The 18,448-nt window shown below is 50.2% G+C and overlaps 2 protein-coding genes and 2 non-coding genes across 5 annotated transcripts; 3 read left to right on the top strand and 1 right to left on the bottom strand.

The window, feature by feature from the left end:
• The first annotated feature begins 3,644 nt into the window (after window positions 1-3,644).
• On the top strand, window positions 3,645-8,689 carry Rps3 (ribosomal protein S3). Of its 2 annotated transcripts, none has more exons than XR_012908288.1 (7): window positions 3,645-3,751; window positions 4,604-4,734; window positions 4,959-5,052; window positions 5,690-5,784; window positions 7,162-7,365; window positions 7,746-7,942; window positions 8,214-8,689. XR_012908288.1 is itself a non-coding variant. In XM_075952650.1 (7 exons), exons 1-6 carry the CDS (start codon window positions 3,722-3,724, stop codon window positions 7,937-7,939), a joined length of 732 nt encoding a protein of 243 aa, XP_075808765.1. In that variant the 5' UTR covers window positions 3,645-3,721; the 3' UTR covers window positions 7,940-7,942; window positions 8,214-8,689. The 2 variants fall into 2 exon arrangements, 1 of the variants encoding a protein (XP_075808765.1); XM_075952650.1 differs by having other exon boundaries at window positions 7,178-7,365.
• On the top strand, window positions 4,366-4,508 carry LOC142838029 (small nucleolar RNA SNORD15). Its single transcript, XR_012908475.1, has one exon. It is a non-coding gene; the product is annotated as a small nucleolar RNA SNORD15 (small nucleolar RNA).
• LOC142838028 (small nucleolar RNA SNORD15) lies at window positions 7,506-7,648 on the top strand. Its single transcript, XR_012908474.1, has one exon. It is a non-coding gene; the product is annotated as a small nucleolar RNA SNORD15 (small nucleolar RNA).
• A 3,090-nt stretch (window positions 8,690-11,779) lies between the features above and the next one.
• Klhl35 (kelch like family member 35) lies at window positions 11,780-17,763 on the bottom strand. The gene is made up of 6 exons (XM_075952976.1): window positions 16,907-17,763; window positions 15,691-15,875; window positions 14,936-15,054; window positions 14,080-14,268; window positions 12,762-12,950; window positions 11,780-12,007 (listed from the first exon to the last, which is right to left on the bottom strand). Exons 1-6 carry the CDS (start codon window positions 17,761-17,763, stop codon window positions 11,819-11,821), a joined length of 1,728 nt encoding a protein of 575 aa, XP_075809091.1. The 3' UTR covers window positions 11,780-11,818.
• Between the last annotated feature and the right edge of the window lie 685 nt (window positions 17,764-18,448).

Genomic DNA, 18,448 nt, shown 5'->3' with positions numbered 1-18,448 from the left:
TGTCCTTGACCCCCTTGCTCCTATAATCCCCAACCCCCCTCTTCTTCAGGATTCCCAGAGCTCTACCTAATATTCAAGAGTTTCTTTATTAAACTAGGGGTGGGGGAATAGGTATGCAGGAAGATGGGCTGGGAAGAGTTTTTGCCTGGATCATCTGTTTGGGAATGGATAAGGGACTAAGAACTAAGGGACTATTAAGAGTAAAGGAATGAATATTGGGGTTCAAATTCCTTGTGTCCCTCCCTCTCTTTCTCTGTTTTGTTTTCTTTTTGAGACAGGGTCTCACTATATAGTTCTGGCTGTCCTGGAATTCACTTCCAGGATGGCCTTGAACTCACAGAGACCCTCCTGCCTCTACCTCTTGAGTACTGGGATTAAAGACACGGGCCACTATGCAGGGCTCTGATTCTCTTTTATTGTTTTGTTTTTGAGGTGCAGTCTCCTGTGACCCTGTCTGACCTTGGATCCAATATGTAGCCAAGGGTAATCTTGAACCCGGTTCCTCCTGGCTCTACCTCCCAAGTGTTGGGCTGTTTTGAGACCCTTTCTGGAATAAGCACTTTAGCATCAAAGAGAATGGAAGAGAGATGTCACAAGTGGACCGGAGCCAGGATAGGTCCTGAAAGGCTTTCCGAGGTCAAGTTTGCATTCTTATTATATATCCTGTAACACAAGATGGGGCAGGCAAGCAAGCAAAATTTTACCAAAGCGTACATTGCCATCAGCAGTTTATTAAGGATGATGACCTATTGTCTCAGCTATTTCTCCAGGTCATTCCGTCCCAGGTAACAAGTGAAGTCAAGCTTGGTAAATAGACATTGCAAGCAGGGCTTTTAGTAAATCACTAAATAAACCAATAACTCAATATGTAATAATTGGTCTTTTCTACTATATTCTACTTCAGGATTATAGGCATGAACTGTCTTGCCCATTTCAGATACTCACTTTTTTTTCTTTTTGATTTTTGAGACAAGGTTTCTTTGTATAGTCTTGGCTGTCCTGGACTGGCCTTGAACTCAGAAAGATCCACCTGCCTTGTTGATTAAAGGTGTGTGCCTCCACAGCCAGACAAAACACTATTTTCTAAAAAGATTTCGTTGATAGTTTTGTCTGGTGGCAGCACCTCAAAGTGAGGAGCTCTTATTCAAGCCCACATCCCTAAGGTCAAAGAGTCTGCCGCAGCCAGTACAGGTCTTTGGTTGCAAGGAGACAGCCACAAGAAGACAGCTATAGCCATGGTGAATTGCAAACTGGAAGAAGGCTTCATGAGGTGGACCAGCCTGACTCTATTTTAAGATTAGAAGTCCTCCTATTACAAGATCAAAATAAGTTTGTTCCTGTTTACTGTAAAACTTGGATTTGGCCCAGTGGTGTTGGTGCACGCCTTTAATCCCAGAACCCTGGAGGCAGAGGCAGGCACATTTCTGTGAGTTCGAGGCCAGCCTGGTCTACAAAACTAGTTTCAGAACAGCTAGGGCCTCACATAGAAACCCTGTTTTGAAAAACCAAAAAAACTAAAACAAACAAAACAAAAATCCATCTGGGTTTGGCCACATCTAGACCCATTTCCTGGAATTTGACATCTTCCACACCCTAACAAGATGAGATGTTCAACCAAGTTCCTAGGTAACCAAAATGCCTCTGCAAATCCCTCCAGCCCTTGAAAAACCCCTATCTTGCAATTTTTGAGCTATATGAATTCCACTTTCTCTTGTGTCCAATGCTGTTCTCTCAAACCCCACTTTAGGGGGACAGCCCTGTCTGACAGAAAATAAAACTTGCTTAATGCAACTCCAGGAATTCAGGTGGTGGCCCTTACTTTCATTTGGTGGGATTAACATAAGGTGTACTGGAGCCTTCTCCATGATTGAGCCATGAACACTGCAGTACAAGTTAAAGCCGCAGGGTTTGCGTCTGGGCAAGGAGTGATTGCCGGTGTGAACATCGGAGTTATATATTTATATTATCCAGTACTCCTTCCCAAAGCCCTGCTGGTTTATAACATTGACAGCCCCTGCTGGTAGCCCACCCTGCTGGAAGTTCAAAAACTTCTGAGGTTTTGGTGCAAGTGTTTACTACCAGAAATGCTACCGTGAACCCCATCTTGAGGGTCAGGGTTTGCCTGTGTAATAAACATCATAGGCTGTTAATGGTTTTTGGTTTGGTTTGGTTTTTTGAGACAGGGTTTCTCTGTGTAGCCCTGGCTGTCCTAGAACTTTGTTTGTAGATGGGGCTGGTCTCAAACTCACAGAGACTCTCCTGCCTCTGCCTCCCGAGTGCTGGGATTAAAGGCGTGCACCACCACGGCCTGGCCCTCGCTAGGATTTTAATGTCTTAAAAAGATCTGTGTATGTGTCGCTCTGTAACCCAGGCTGTTCTCCAACACGTAATCCTCCTGCTTCAGTGTCCCAAGTGCTGAGATTACAGGTGTGAAACACTTTGCCTGGCTGGGAAAAAAAATCATTTACAAAAGAATATGAGCACACAAGCTACTGCTCTGATTTTCGTTATATAATTGGACTTTTTGTTATATTAATTTGAGTAGACTTTATGTAGTTGAGGTACTGGTAAGTTAATAATAATATAGTCTAGTCTAGACATGGTGGTATACTCCTAAGCCCCACACTTGGGAAGTGGACGTAGGAGAATCATTTAAGGTCATTCTCAACTACAGCTGAAATCCATCTGAGAGAGAGAGAGAGAGAGAGAGAGAGAGAGAGAGAGAGAGAGAGAGAGAGAGAATAGAACAGACCCAAGAACGAATAATTTTAGAGTCTATTATTATCATTTAGAACAGAGAAATTGGATTATATGAGTAGAGATGAGGGTAGCTACGTGAATTTGTTTTAAATATTAATTATTGGTATTTTTGTGTGAGCCAGAGGTGGGGAGGGAATGCGTGGAAAGGTCCTAGGATAACTTTGTGAAGTTAGCTCTGATCGAAATAAAACACATTTACCTACTGAGCCACCTGGCTGGTTCCCTAAATGAATTTCAATGAAAGTTTTCATTAGTGCGGTCCTGAAGGTGTAAGCAACAGGGTTCCATGCTGGGTAAACTCTGCTAGTGTGCTTATACCTATGGTTTGCATCTCTTTTTTTTTTTTTTAAAGACAGATTTTTTTATTTTTATTTTTTAAATATTTATTTATTATGTATACAATATTCTGTCTGTGTGTATGCCTGCAGGCCAGCAGAGGGCACCAGACCCCATTATAGATGGTTGTGAGCCACCATGTGGTTGCTGGGAATTGAACTGAGGACCTTTGGAAGAGCAGGCAATGCTCTTAACCTCTGAGCCATCTCTCCAGCCCCCTGGTTTGCATCTCTTGCCTCACGGTTGCTCTGTTCAAAGTTTTTGTTTATTTTTGAGTCGGGGGCTCATGTACCAGCACAAGCTAGCGATGAACTCACTATGTAGTCGGGAATGACCGACCCTCCAGCCTCCACCTCTATAGTGATGGAATCACAGGTGTGCTCCGCGCTAGAGAACTTTGATATTTTTTTCAGACCAGAATTAGATTTGCACTTCCTGTTCCGCCTACACTACGGGTTGCTAGGTTACCCTTCTCCCTTTTCGCCTTTACGAACGCGAGACTTCATTTCCCATGAGCACTGGCGAGCGTCGCCGTCGCGCGGCGTAGCGTCGTCGTTCCGCGCCCTTTATACCCACTTCCGCCCGCGAGCCACTTCCTTTTCTCTCGGGGGCGCGCGGCGGCAAGATGGCGGTGCAGATTTCTAAGAAGAGGAAGGTGAGCATCGGGGCCCGGCGCGGGGCGGCGCGGCGCCTGCTGCGGCTGCCACAGTGAGACCCGCATCCCCGCGACGGATCCCGGGGGGCGGCTGCTGCCGTCTGGCGTCTCTGCGGGCCGCGGATGGACGTGGATGGGGTATCGGGCCGGCTCCGGGCTAGCGCAGTGTGGCTGGGGAGGGTCTGGGCCGGAGAGGAGCACCGGGCTCCTTCATGGAGCGATTTTTGGTCGCCGGGGTTAGTTTGAGGGCGTGAGCTTATGCAGTGTGTATGGTAAGTAAAGTTAAGTTTAGCAGTACCTTCTCCGTCGTCTTGAAAGCTGCTGATTATTGGCGCCGCTCTCCTTCCGGGGATCTGCAGCCAAAGCGCCCCAGACTTGGTCATTCCATGGGGAAGAAGTGTGAAGATCATCGGGTTTAGGAATAAATGACCTGTCGTGCTCATGCACGCAGACCGCAAAGCTGTTGTCCACCATGCTTTGTCGAGTTAGGATCTGCCCTCTATCCTGGTAGACGCTCCGCACACTGTCCTTGCTGTGCTCAGTGAGCTGCAGAGGAGCCGCTCGAGAATAGGGTTTTACGTTTGTTCTGCATTTGTCCGTTGTGTCCTAAAACCCTTCGATGAAGAGATGATGACGAGTCTGAAGAGGTGTTGTCTTTTGTCCAGGAGGCCTCACTGTGCCGCGTTCTGTGGCCCAGCTGAAAGCACCGGTCAAAGAAACTTCCTCAAGATGACCTACAGGCATTTGTCTGAGAAGGGTTGTCTGCCTTCCTGCAGGGCCACTGGGGGTAGTGCTGGCTCTAAGGGAAACCTCCACCCTGTCTTAACTCTGAACATAATTTCTTTGGTTTAGTTTGTGGCTGATGGCATTTTCAAAGCCGAACTAAATGAGTTTCTCACTCGGGAACTGGCTGAGGATGGCTACTCCGGGGTTGAAGTCCGAGTCACACCAACCAGAACAGAAATCATTATTTTAGCCACCAGGTAAAAATGTAGATGACTTCAGCTGTCACCTGTAATCACTGTGTGTACTAAGATGGGTGTGTAAACTTGGACAGGTGAGAACCTGACCTTGGTGAGTGTGGTTGCTTTTTTTTAACCTCATTTGAGAAGACTTTATCTTAATCCTTTGCATTTAACGTGTGTTCTTGCAGAGTGATAGATTGCTCATGAGGTGTTGAGTGAATTATAACTTTTCCTCTCTGCAGAACACAGAATGTTCTTGGTGAGAAGGGTCGCCGGATCAGAGAGCTGACTGCAGTGGTCCAGAAGAGGTTCGGCTTCCCTGAGGGCAGCGTGGAGGTGAGGTCCCCTGCTTATATCCAGGGCTATTGTAGACTGGATTTAGATGTAGAATGGTACTTCTGGAAGCCTTTGGTGTGACCGATGTATATTCTACATGGATTGATACTTCTCAGAATTTTCTTTTAAGTAGTGTGCTTGCCATGCATGGCAGGGGGCATACCTTTTATCCTGGCACCCAGAAGGCAGGATAGTGGCAAGGGCAGAGCCAGTCAGCGCTGCCTTAGTAGAATCCTGTCTAAAAACTACAAATGATATTCTTTTTTTTTTCTCCTGCTTTTTTGAGACAGGGTTTCTCTGTGACTTTGGAGCCTACCCTGGAACTAGCTCTGTAGACCAGGCTGGTCTCAAACTCACAGAGATCCGCCCGCTTCTGCCTCCCGAGTGCTGGGATTAAAGACGTGTGCCACCATCGCCCGGCTACAAATGATATTCTTAAATTCATGGGAGTATTCTGGTGGCCGAAGTGCTTTTCACTCCATTTGTGTATGAAAATGATACATAGGTGGACAGGCTATCCCATCACTCTCCCTAGTGTGGTTGTGGGGAACCTGAGAAGGGCAATGAGGTATTTAAGGAATATTACTATGGCTTTAATGAAAACTGCTAAGTAATAAATATGTCCCTTCTTTTAAAGCTTTATGCAGAGAAAGTGGCCACAAGAGGTCTGTGTGCCATTGCTCAGGCTGAGTCTCTACGTTACAAACTCCTCGGAGGGCTTGCTGTGCGAAGGTGAGTGTCTAGGACTTGGTGGTCATGCCCTGCTGTGCATCAGTGTGTGCCTGACACTTTGGTAGCAGATAACTCTTCAGTGACAGGATCATCTAGTCTCTGTTGGTGTGACAATAAGGGCCCCCTGACCCCTGAACAATTAGGCTTACAAGACCTAGTTGCCTATAATCCCAACACTTGAGAGACCAGGAGGAGGGTTGCTTAGTTACAGGCCAGCCTGGGTATATAGCATGGTCAGTACTATAATGGGAATATTTGGGTACACTGAGAACGTAACAAAAGAAAATCATGGGGGGGGTATATCTGTTGGTTCTTTGAGGTTTAGAAAGCACCCTTGATCGGTGGGTGGTGAAGCATCCTGTCGTTGCTCCTGTGTGGTGTTCATAGTTAGTAGATACAGCTTTAGTGCTTCTGGGACGGCGCACGTTTCAAAACAAGTTAGAAGTCAGTGCGGATCTAATGCATTTGTGAGGATTATAAAGATAACAGTTCTGTAAGTTGTGTGGCACTAAGCAATGTAGGACCCTGCCTGAGCTGGTTTGACTTCGTTTTAAAAAAATCTGTTCTGCCCTGCCTTTATTATGAGAAGAAGACCAAGTTTGTTTTGAGACACAGGGTCTCAACTGTGCCTCTAGCTGGCCTTTAATTCTGAGATGGCCCAACAAAATTAAAGGCCTTCACCACCTTACCTGGTGGGGCAGGATTCTTTTTTGAGGTGGTTTGTCTGCATGGGCTTGACTGTCTAGAATTCAGACTGACTTCCACTCAGATCCGTTCCGCCTTCCTCTACCTCCCTAGTGCTGGGATTAAAGGGGTGAGCCACCACACCCAGTCTTTTTGCTTTTTAATGTTAGTATTTGATAGGCATAAAAGTTTTCTGGTTCTCTCAGAATCAAAGTGGCTAATGTGCCTCTCAGCTAGGGTGGGCCCTGGAACAGCTTAGCAAGCCTTTCCCCCCCACCCCCAAAATAACCTGTTATTTTCAGATGTGGATCTCTGCAAATTCCAAACAGCCAGGATTATGTAGTGAGACCCAGTCTCCAAAAAGTAGCTCCTAACAGCAGAGACGGTTCACACAAAGGTGCTTTTCGCCAAGACAAAGGCAAGCCTGACAACCCGAGTTCAGTTCCCCTGAACCCAAGATGTGAAGAAATACCTCTGCTTGAGCTTGGCCAGCCCAGATAATGGCCTGGAGAAGGACCTGGGCATAATGGTATAAAGAATTCATTCTTCAGAGCTGATTCTATCACAAGCCAGGGCGGAAAAGCATCTGGGCAGCAGATTGTTGTTTTGGCTGAAGTCTGGTAGTTTCCCCAAGCTACCATTTGAGAGTTAACTTGGTGGGAGGGGCAGGCAGGTTGTGTCTTTGGTAACCAGTGGGTTTCTCCCAAAGGGCCTGCTATGGTGTGCTTCGGTTCATCATGGAGAGTGGTGCCAAGGGCTGCGAGGTCGTGGTGTCCGGGAAGCTCCGAGGACAGAGGGCCAAGTCCATGAAGTTCGTGGATGGTCTAATGATCCACAGTGGAGACCCTGTCAACTACTACGTCGACACCGCTGTGCGTCATGTGCTCCTCAGACAGGGTGAGCAGCTGTGCTGGGGAGGAGCCAGGGCCTAGGGTAGACTAGCAGACAGCTGTGTTTCCATGGCCTTGTCTTGGGGGGGGCTGTTGGTTACGGGGCTGTGAGGACTTGAGTGTCCCTGTCTCAGCCTTCCGTGTGCCCTTCGGTGATGACACGATGACGAGTCAGAAAGGTCACGTCCTGCTCTTGGGCCTTGTCAGTGCCATGTTCTGTGGCGCTGTGCTTGGTTCCTGGCAAAAGTGTCCTGCGCACTGATGGACTTAGAGGCATTTGTCTGAGAAGGGCCGCGTGGCAGTAGGTACCACTGTCTCCTTGCTCTCCTGTTGTATGGTGGCAGCTGGTAAAAATCCCAGCTCAATTTTAGCCCTGGTGTCTTTTAGGTGTGCTGGGCATCAAAGTGAAGATCATGCTGCCCTGGGATCCAAGTGGTAAGATCGGCCCCAAGAAGCCTCTGCCGGATCACGTGAGCATTGTGGAGCCAAAGGACGAAATCTTGCCCACCACCCCCATCTCAGAGCAGAAGGGCGGGAAGCCAGAGCCACCTGCCATGCCCCAGCCAGTGCCTACAGCCTAACAGGTATGTCTGCGGGACCTTCCTGGGCCACACAGACCTGTTTATTGGGTTTTTTTTACTGTTAGTTCTGATGTTTCAGTGTGTGTAGTTACTTACACACTGTCAGAACTTACTGTGGGAGGATACGAGTTGGAATGTGGTGGACAACCCCACAAACCTTCACTGCCTCGTGTGCTGGGGTGTGTTTAAGTCAAACCCTCATGGGAGCGTACACTTCGCAATAAATGAAAGCACTCAGATGAGTTTTTTCTTACATTGTTTTGTTTTGTTTCAGGGTCTTGGCAACTGCACCTGGAGGCTGGATGTTGTCCTGTACAGACGTTTAATAAAATCTTGCACAAAAACATAAGGCCTGACTGGATTGTGTCCAGTGTTCAACTGTGACTGAGCTGTGTTGGCCTGAGAAGTGTTGCTTATCCTGTTGGTTTAAGCTGGGGTCTGTGACAGCTGGTGGACCCTGTGTTACACAGTTCAGGGTTAGAACAGTTAGGCTTTGGTGCTCATGGTGGAACCCAGGTCCTTACACACAGTAAGCGTGTGTCCCCAGCCTGGAGGGCTACAAGTGTGACTTCCCCTGGCATGTAAGAAATCTTGGGTGGGCCAACAAGATGGCTTGGTGGGTAATTGCTTTCTATGAAGGCCTTTGACACTTACCCTGCAAGTAAAAAGTAGATTGGCCTCTGTTTTACCATGCAATGTTGTCTTAATCTCAGCTTTCCTAAAATAAAAAGAATTTATCATGCCTTTGAACTCAGAAGTTTGAAATATAAAGCTGTCTTTAGAATGAATCCATATTTCTAAGTCTTGTACTTAGCCATTATGTTTTGGAAAATATGGTAAATGCAGAAATTATTGGCAGCATATTTATCATAATATCTTTTTTTTTCTTTTTTGGTTTTCGAGACAGGGTTTCTCTGGCTTTGGAGCCTGTCCTGGAACTAGCTCTGTAGATCAGGCTGGTCTCGAACTCATAGAGATCCGCTATCATAATATCTTGAAAGCATTTACTATCTATGTTTTTTTTGTAAGGAATTAAAGTTAGCTTGGAGATCCTATACTCTGGTACCAGAGAGAAGACTTGGGATGAAGGTGTCAAGAGCCTGGGGTGCAGCCTGGCTAGGCCAAAAGACCAGTGGCTATTAACTAACTAAATTCCATATGTGTCAGGGCGCAGATGTGCAGTATTGGTACTGCACACCAGAAGAGGGCACCAGATCTACAGATGGAACTCACTGGAAGCTCCCGGTTTCTGGCACTTGTTCAAGGTGGTGCTGTTGAGCAGAAGCATGACCCTGTGGGTTTTGGTTTTGAGGCAGGCTCATATTCCTGACTGGTCTGCAACTCAGACCACCTGCTTCTGCTTGATGGTTTCCCTGTATTCCTGGCTGTCCTGGAACCCTCTAGACTGGACAGGCCTTGAACTCAGGTCAGCCTGCCTTTGCCTCCTGGCCTGCTTGATGGTTTCTCAAAGTCTTCACTTCAGCCCTGGATAGCTCTGAAAGGAGTCTTTTGCCCACCCTACACGTGAAAAGTACTGATTCCAGGTTTCAAGTCTGATATATCTTTTTTTTTAAAAGATTTATTATGTATACAGTGTTATGTCTGCACGCATGCCTGCAGGCCAGAAGAGGGCACCAGATCTCATTACAGGTGGTTGTGAGCCACCATGCGGTTGCTAGGAATTGAACTCTGGACCTCTGGAAGAGCAGTCAGTGCTCTTAACCTCTCCAGTCCAAGTCTGACATTTTCTTTTTTTTTCTTTTTTTTTTTTTGGTTTTTCGAGACAGGGTTTCTCTGTGGTTTTTGGAGCCTATCCTGGAGCTAGCTCTGTAGACCAGACTGGCCTCGAACTCTTAAGAGATCCACCTGCCTCTGCCTCCCAAGTGCTGGGATTAAAGGCGTGCGCCACCACCACCCGGCTTTAGTATTTAATAGCCTTTCTCTTTTTTTGTTTTTCGAGACGGTTTCTCTGTGGCTTTGGAGCCTGTCCTGGAACTAGCTCTGTAGACCAGGCTGGTCTCGAACTCAAAGAGATCTGCCCACTTCTGCCTCCCAAGTGCTGGGATTAAAGGCATGTTGAAACATTTTCAATCACAGGTCTGTAAACATCAATTACAATGACCTAATACGTGGCTTTAAAAATTGAGCACTTTCCTGGCATGGTTGAGGTCCTGGGTTCAATCTGTAGTAAAAATATTACCCTCCAGTCACCATTTGTAGAGGACAACTGGGCATCGGTTGTCTCCACTGTGTGGGTCTCTGGGTTTGAGCTCAGTTGTGCTAGTGTGACTCAGTGTCACTAGCGTCCCTCCAGACTGAAGCGCTGCTGTATGTCCCAGCATTCATCTGATCTGAGTGAGGTTTCCTGTCATGATTGTGAATTTCACCTATTTCTAGTGGAAGGGTGCTGTAGTGGTTTTGCTCTTGTCTTGCAGAGGGTGCGTGCACAGAAGAGCAGTCACACTGAAGTAATTGGATAAAATTTAAAAAGAGGGTCCTTGGGGAATCTGAGTGGGAAGCTTGGGGTCCGTCACTGCTTGGCTCTCAGGAAGTGTCCAGCCAGGGGAGACACGCATATCCTTTAGAAGAGTTGGCCCTGGATGGGCGCCTATTGTTCCTGGGTGTACATGCAGTAGGTACCCTTGCTTTGTCCTAAGAGTCCCCTTGGGGTGCTGGTCTGCTCTCCTCCCCCTGCTGCCATTATCAGCTGTGTCCAGATGGCCACTTTCCTAATCTGTGGTACTGGAGCTCAGCTGGGACCAGAGCCTTTGTGCCCGGCTGTGCTGGCCCTGGGGCTTTGAGGATGGGAGATGGGAAACAGGCTCCTTTATAAAGGCAATCTGAGTGCAGAGGGCCTGCAGATGGGGCCAGCCTCCCTGGAAACACTCTGTCTCTGCTCTGGGGCCCTGGGCCACACCAAGTATACAGTGGCCTCAGAGTTGTGTCTCACCAGGTACACCCTGGCCTGTCGCTGTGGTACCTTTCACCCTGAAACAAAATGCTGGGCCTGGAGAGACGGCTCAATGAGTGTATAAAGGCTCTTGCTGCAGCTAAGCCTGCTGGTTGGAGTTCAGTCTCTGGACCCCACATGTTAGAAGAGAACCAACTTCCACAGTTTGGTCATCTGACCTCCAGACGGATGCCATGACACAGTAAAATAAAAAGAATACATGTCTACATTAATAAAAGGAAATGAGGTAATGGGTGTGCTAACAGCTGGATGCAGACATTCCTCCGAAACTGCTACACTGAGACCTCATCCTCTGTCATAGCATTGAATGGGGACGGGTGACAATGGCTCAGCTGGCAAAGTGCTTGCCATGCTGCCCGATGACCTGAGTTGGGATCCCCAGAACTCAGGTAAAGATAAAAGAAGAGAACAGACTCCACAGATTGTCCTCTGGCCTCTGCACGTACTTCATGCACATGTATACATACAACATGAACTCACTATAGTAAATGGATAAAATTGAGAAAGAAGTAGGGCCCACCGGGTAGATGAGTAAGTCATCTGGATTAGCGTCATTTGGAGAGGTGGAGGGGAACTTAAAAAGTAGAGCCTCACCAGACAGAATCTGCTGGCACCTTCGTCCTCATGCCAATTGCAATCTCCAGTGTCCAGAACAGTAGTCTAAGTAAGTATGGCTGTCTGGGTGGCCCACAGTGGCAGAGGAGTCCTGGCAAGCTGCAAAAGCAAGAAGGAACTGATAGGGATACCTCCTCTGGATAAAGCAGGCACGAGCTAGAACACACCCAACTTCTGAAAAACATTTTTATTTCCACAAGGAAAGGGGCAATAAATTAAAGGACTATTCACATGAAGTTCCAGGAAGAGCCAACTGCTGTGCCCTAATTTCCTCCTGGCTCAGGCTGTCCCAGTCACCTGCTCAGGCTCTGGACAATGGTGACGCAGCCGTGCGAGCTGGTGCAGCGTTGCAGTGATGGCTGGGCTTCCACCTGCCCACTGCTAGGATCAAAGGTGAAGACGCTATTGGTGCTCTCCCCATGTTCGTCCCGCCCACCAAGAATGTGGACCTTCCCGTCACACACCGTCACGCCACAGCTCTCCTGAGTGGACAGACGACAGACAGACAGTTAACTGGGATGCAGCCAGGGACTCTCTTGGTTCTAGTTGGCCATGCCACATAGCAGAGCCTTCCTACGGACTGACTAGGCAATCTGGATGGAGACTAAATAATTGGGTGAACCTGACCCTTACTAAATAAATGGCCCGGACAAGTCACCTGCTCTGTGTCTTAGGTCTCATCTGCACAGTTCAAAGAGCAACCACCCTCATCACTGACATCGTATGTGGGATATCCTTCACTTGATCTAAAAACCATGGCTAGATTGTATGCATGCAAACAGTAACACCATCCTGCAGTCTTATTCAGAGCCGGGAACCTAGGCCTTGGAATCACCCAGGGCCAGAACTGACTGAGACCATCAATTATACATCTCCATAGTTTCTCTGGAGTCTTGGGGCAGCACGGGAGGGGGAGACGAGGGGCTATGGACACCCAAGATTTGCACCTCTGGTCGCTGATGTCACTGGAGCAAGGAACTTAGCAAGTCCCTTACCTACTCCTTGCTAGTTGGTACCTTTGTGGTAGACCAGAATCATAGCATTTGGATTCTAGTTACTGACTTACTACAGCCCAACTGATGGCCCTGGACCAACCTCTCATGAGAGGAGATTTGTCACTGGGAGGACAAGCAAGGGGACTGTGGGATGCTATCTAGCGCAGAGTCATTGTAAGCTCCAGAGCCTTGGGAGTGGGTCTGCACTCCTGGATCTGCCAGTACAGGAGCCCTCACTTACCACAGGGCCTGGCAGCTCGGCTGCCTCTCCCCAGACGTCGGTGCCAGGGTCGTAGGTGAAAATCTTACTCATGAGGCCACCCACCACGTAAATGGTGTCCTCCAGGGAGACGGCGTCCAGACACCGCTGCAGGAAGGGTGCCGGTGATCGCAGACTCCACTGGTCCTCCTTAGGGTCAAAGCATTGCACCTGCAAGAGGGGACAGCTGTGGTGAACGAGCCTCACCTGCCCTCCACCGGCGTCCTCTTACCTCTGTCTCTAGGAATACCTGGCAGATTACCCTAATTTGTATCCCACTATGATTGGCTTATGATGTGCTGGGAATCAAACCTAGAGCTTGCTGCATCCTATAACTCCAGCTTATAATAGACACTTTTTTTTTTAATGGAGGAAAAGCATTTTAACCAATAGTACCTCCGTCTTCTAATTTTTATAAGATTACTTTTATTTATGTGTGTCTCTCTATGTCTGGCTGCGGAGGCCAGAAGAACGTGTCGGATCTAGTTAAAGTGAAAGGCAGTTGTGAGCACCTGACATGGGTGCTGGGAACTAAACGCTGGTCCTTTGCATGAGTGGCAAGTACTCCTAACCTTTGAGCCATCCCTCCAGCCCCAATCTTTCAAAAATTTAATTTTTTTGAGGGGGGCTAAAGATAGGGTTTCACTGTGTAGCCCTTGCTGTCCTGGAACTCACTCTGTAAACACAGGCTGTCCTCAAAACTCAGAAATCTGCCTGCCTCTGCCTCCCTAGTGCTGGCATTAAAGGCATGCACTACCATTGCCTGGTTCAGTCTTTCAGTTTTTAAGATCTATGAAACCCACATGGATGGTACCAATCAGAAGAGTTCAGGTGTCTCAGTGAGTACCCTCCGACTTTCTCTCTCCCTTGCTCCCTCTCTCTTGGATTTTTCGAGACAGGGTTTTTCTCTGTAGCTTTGAAGCCTGTCCTGGAACTCACTCTGAGAACCAGGCTGGCCTCGAACTCACAAAGATCCACCTATCTCTGCCTCCTGAGTGCTGGAATTTAAGGCATGCACCACCTCTGCCCGATTTTTTCAAGACAGGGTTTCTCTGTAGTCCTGGCTGTCGCTCTGTAGACCAGGTGACCTCGAACTCGGGGATCTGCCTGTCTTTGCCTCCTGAGTGCTGTGATTGAAGGCATCTCATTTCCTTGATCGAAATCTGGGAAATGATTACCGGAGTGCTGACTGGATTCAGAAAATTAGATTGTCTCACACCAGTCCCAGATCTATCCTGCACACAGTAGGCCACCCCGTTTCCCTGAAGCCTCTAATCCTAACCCCAAGGCCTGAGCACACCTTGTCAGTGTTGACACCGTCCTGCCCAGCGCCCCCAATCACGTAGAGCTGACCAGCGCAGGGCGCCACCGCTGCAGAGCTCACGGCCTCCGGCAGGGGCGCCGTGGCCTCCCAGGTGTTGGAGAATGGGTCGTAGCGCTCAACGCTGCGCAGGCGCCGCAGGCCATCGAAACCACCCACTGCAAAGAGCTGAGGGCGAAGACAAAAGCCAGAGACTCGGGATTTAGAGCTACAGGCGACTCCAACACCCCACTGCTCCAATCTGTAAGCCCGCCAGGGGCATCTCAGCGCAGACTCTGCCTGGCCATGTTCCTCTCTCCCTAGTTCAGGAACCCCCTTCCCTGTTTAATGCTGGGGACAGGAGACAAGTGTCCGAATGAGGAATACTCCACCTGCGGATGACGCTTAGTAATAACTCGAGTGGTTACTAAGGGTAACCACCCACGCACCCGATTCCTGTGTGTTTCTGGACGCAGAATGAAGTTTACAAAGACAACTGGCTGTATTTTGCTTGTAAGCGGCAGAGTCAAGACTCAGTACCTGGTCTGTTTGGTCTCACGACCCAAACAGTTTGCCACCAAACTGTATTCTTACAGTGATGGCTACTTATCAGGGAGTGGCGGTGATGTTGAGACAGGGTCTTGCTATGGAGCCTGGTCTGGCCTCAAACTCATGACCCTCTTGCCTCAGCCTCCCACGCGCTGAGATTACAGGTGTGAGCCACCAAGCCCAGCTGCTGTGATGACTGTTAGCACTATTATATGATCTAGCAAGTCCTTTCTAATGTTCTGAAGCCTCAGAGCCCTCCTTCCCTACATCCTGGATCTCAGGGCGGCACCAGCCAGAGTGTTCCTACCTGTCCCTGCAGGGTCACCATCTTGTGCCTCCACCTGCCCTTGTGCATGGAGGCAACCTTGATCCAGGTGTGCAGATGGGAGCTAAACATCCAGACATCTCTGCTGTTGATGTGACCTCCTATGGGGAAAGAAACAGTTGTTTTCCCCTAGATCTCTTACTAACTCCCAGTGTCCCCAAAGAGCCAAAAAGCACCCCTAAGGCGTAAGAGCATAGGAAGGCTTTCTCACTGGGCTGGGGTAAGACTAGGCCTATCAGCCAGACGGTGTGCTCTGAATGGAAGGACAGGATACCAGAGAGATCCAGGGAGTGGAGGGTGCCTATAACCATTGCCCTGTGGTGCGATACCAGTCAAGCTCCGGGAACCAAACGGGGAGGGGTATCCTCAAGACAATCTTTAAGAATGTGTGATGGGCCAGGGGAAAGCAGGGCATCTTCCTTTCCATCCTCATCTCTCCGAGGTGCTGGGATTATTATACAGTTTCCACACAGGAAGTGAGGATGAGGTTTAGAAACCAGGAATGACCAGGTGGCCTTCTTGTCAGAGCAAAGTCACAGTTTAAGGCCTTCCTGTCCCAAGCTTAGCATCAACACTTCCCACAGGTGACTGGCTTTGCTGGACCACATGGTTTTAGCCACTAGCTGTAGGGGATTATGGAAAAGCCGGCCCCCATCTTCCGACTGGGGAGGAGTAAACAAGGCGTGTATGTGGGGAGTGGGGGGACTGGGAGGCTCCTACTTCAGTTGTGTCCTCACCAGAAACGTAAATGTCATTTCGGAGTGCACAGGAGGCAAATTCAGAGCGTGTGTACCCAGGCAGGCTGGGCAGCGGGGTCCAGCGCTGACTTTCTGGGTGGTAAGCGTCGGCGAAAGGCAGCTTCAGAAGCCCCTTTCTGTCGCACCCGCCAATGACCACGATCATTTCGGCTAGGTCCATAAATCTGGGGTGAGGAGAAACCCAATAGCTGTACACGCACGCTGCGGCCCTTTCCCAAGCCACCTCCACCTCCCGCAAACGGTGCAGGCGATTACTGAACCAGAACTCCAGTGCGCGTTGCCTCTAAGCGATATCCCTAGCCCTTGGGTTTGTTATTCTTCTGAGCGTCCAGCGCCAAGCCCCGTTTCTTTCTCGCTGTTTGGATCACACCATGCAATGCCACTGCCCTTCTGTCTGCCCTGCCCCTGGAACCCATCACTTACAGCCTTACCTCTGGTTACGGATAAGAAGGGAGTTACTAACCCTTACCTTAGTCTACTGGCCTCTAAGTTACAGAAAAAAGACTTTCCCCAAAGCCTTTCCCCTTCCTTTGTTTAATCTTCAGATGGCTGTTAGGATTATTGCCCCTTTTACAGAGGAGGAGAGTGAGGGGCTCTTGGATTAAGGGCTAAATTGTGCTGTTTGGTCTGATAAGAATCCTCCATTCCTAACAGCTAAGGTACTGCATTCTTCCCCCTAGCCCCTCCTAATGGGGAATTGCCATGAGCAAGATGACTCAGACCTCCTGCAAAGCTCTCGCCATTGACCCTTTGGGTTTATGGCCTCACCGAGTTTTCCATACCCTCCGGCTAAGTGCTTTCCTAACCCATTTTGTGTCCCTGCCTTGCACTCAAAGTTAGAGATGGCATCACCACTGTCTTCTGTCCCTCAGAGATGAAAGGCCACGGTAGACTTTCCCACCTATAGTCTCCGGGCCTGGCATTGCTCTGGTGGAGTGGATGTTTCTCGTGCCTTTGTGTGCTTGTCTTACTAGCCAGTGGGTCCCTAGAGAGCAGATCCCAACAGGACCCGTTTCTCAGAATGGCGGATGGAGCGGGAATTAGAATGCATCCTGCTCTCACAAGCCTAACTCTTCAAGGCAGACTGCCAGGTACCAGGAAACGGTGACATTTCAAGAGGGGCAGTGAAGGAGCCAGAGCAGGGGAAGGCACGAGGCCTCGCTGGGGTGCGAGGCTAGCAAGTGGGAGGTCATACCTCCGCGGCCGGGCCCGCAGCGCGCCAGCCTCCCTGCCCAGGATGAAGCAGGCGCTGGCCTCGAGCAGCAGCGGGCGGCAGTCGCTGCAGGCCTGCAGCAGCTCGTCAGCCTCCACCTTCTCCAGAAAGTAGGCGGGCGCCAGCAGCGGCAGGCGCACGTGCTCCAGCAGGAGACGCAGGTGCCCGCGGCGAGCCGGCGCGTCGTGGCGCACCCAGCGCATGGCTGCCTCGAACACGGCCTCCTCGCGCGCCACGCGCAGCGCGGGGTCGGCCAGCAACGCCGCCACCTCATCCGGCGCCAGCTCCAGGAAGTCGGCGTGGCACGTCACCTCCACGAAGGCCTGGCGTAGCACGAGGCCGCAGCGCTCGGCCAGAGAGGCGAGCGAGAAGGCGGCGGCCACGCGGCGCAGCGCCAGGCTGTTGGCGGCCCGCAAGCGACCCTCGAGGAAACGAGCGCACGCCTCGCGCAGTCCCGCCACGCCCAGCCGCTCAGCCAGCGCCAGCACCGCGGTCGCCTCCTCCTCGGCGCGCAATCGCACGCCCGCGCCGTACACGTAGTCGAGCACGACGGCCAGCGCCGCGGCCGTCCCGGGCCCCTCGGGTCCTACTGGGACCACGGCCGCTGCACGCTCTGGCCGGGCGGCCGCGAAGAGGCTGCGGAAGTGGGCGCTGGCCGCGCTGAGCGCGGCGCGGTGGCATGGGAAGTCGCGGCCGCCGGCGCGCAGCACCACGTCGGTGAGGGTGCCGCTCCGCCGGTACGCGTTGAGTGTCTGCAGGATGCGCTGCGCGTGGCACGGTGCCGCGCACGGGGCCTCCATACCCGGCTCCGACTCCTCGCGCCCCGGGGTCTCCTGCATCCTGTGGGGAGAAAACACACATCGCATTGGGGATGGGCCTGCTGGGGACATCCCGCACATTTAGGCCTTCCTTCCGTGGGTCACTCACCATGCACTTCTGGTCATGCAGTTACTGTCCTCACCCTCACCCCCACCCTAGTCCATCTAGACTTCTTCTTCTTCTTCTTCTTCTTCTTCTTCTTCTTCTTCTTCTTCTTCTTCTTCTTCTTCTTCTTCTTCTTCTTCTTCTTCTTCTTCTTCCTCCTCCTCCTCCTCCTCCTCCTCCTCCTCCTCCTCCTCCTCCTCCTCCTCCTCCTCCTCCTCCTCCTCCTCCTTCTTCTTCTTCTTTTGGATTTTCGAGACAGGGTTTCTCTGTAGCTTTTGGTTTCTGTCCTGGAACTAGCTCTTGTAGTCCAGGCTGGCCTCGAACTCACAGAGATCCGCCTGCCTCTGCCTCCCGACGGCTGGGATTAAAGGCGTGCGCCACCACCGCCCGCCATTTAGACTTCTGATGGCGTTTAGTCAACCCCTGCCTTCTGTGTCCAGTCCTCCCCTCCAGAATCCTGAACAGTTTTCTGTTCAGACTTGGCTAAGGTTTTTCCTGCCAGGCTCTGCGGGAAACAGATGGCAGACTCAAATAGGATAATTTGAGGAGACTCAAAAAGGGAGGGGGAGGATGGAACGATTTTTACAAGTCTGGACTATG

This window comes from Microtus pennsylvanicus, chromosome 18 (genome assembly GCF_037038515.1).
Source record: "Microtus pennsylvanicus isolate mMicPen1 chromosome 18, mMicPen1.hap1, whole genome shotgun sequence".
Taxonomy (NCBI): domain Eukaryota; kingdom Metazoa; phylum Chordata; class Mammalia; order Rodentia; family Cricetidae; genus Microtus; species Microtus pennsylvanicus.
Note: the sequence above shows the minus strand (reverse complement) of the source record. Positions and strands in the feature narration are given on the sequence as shown.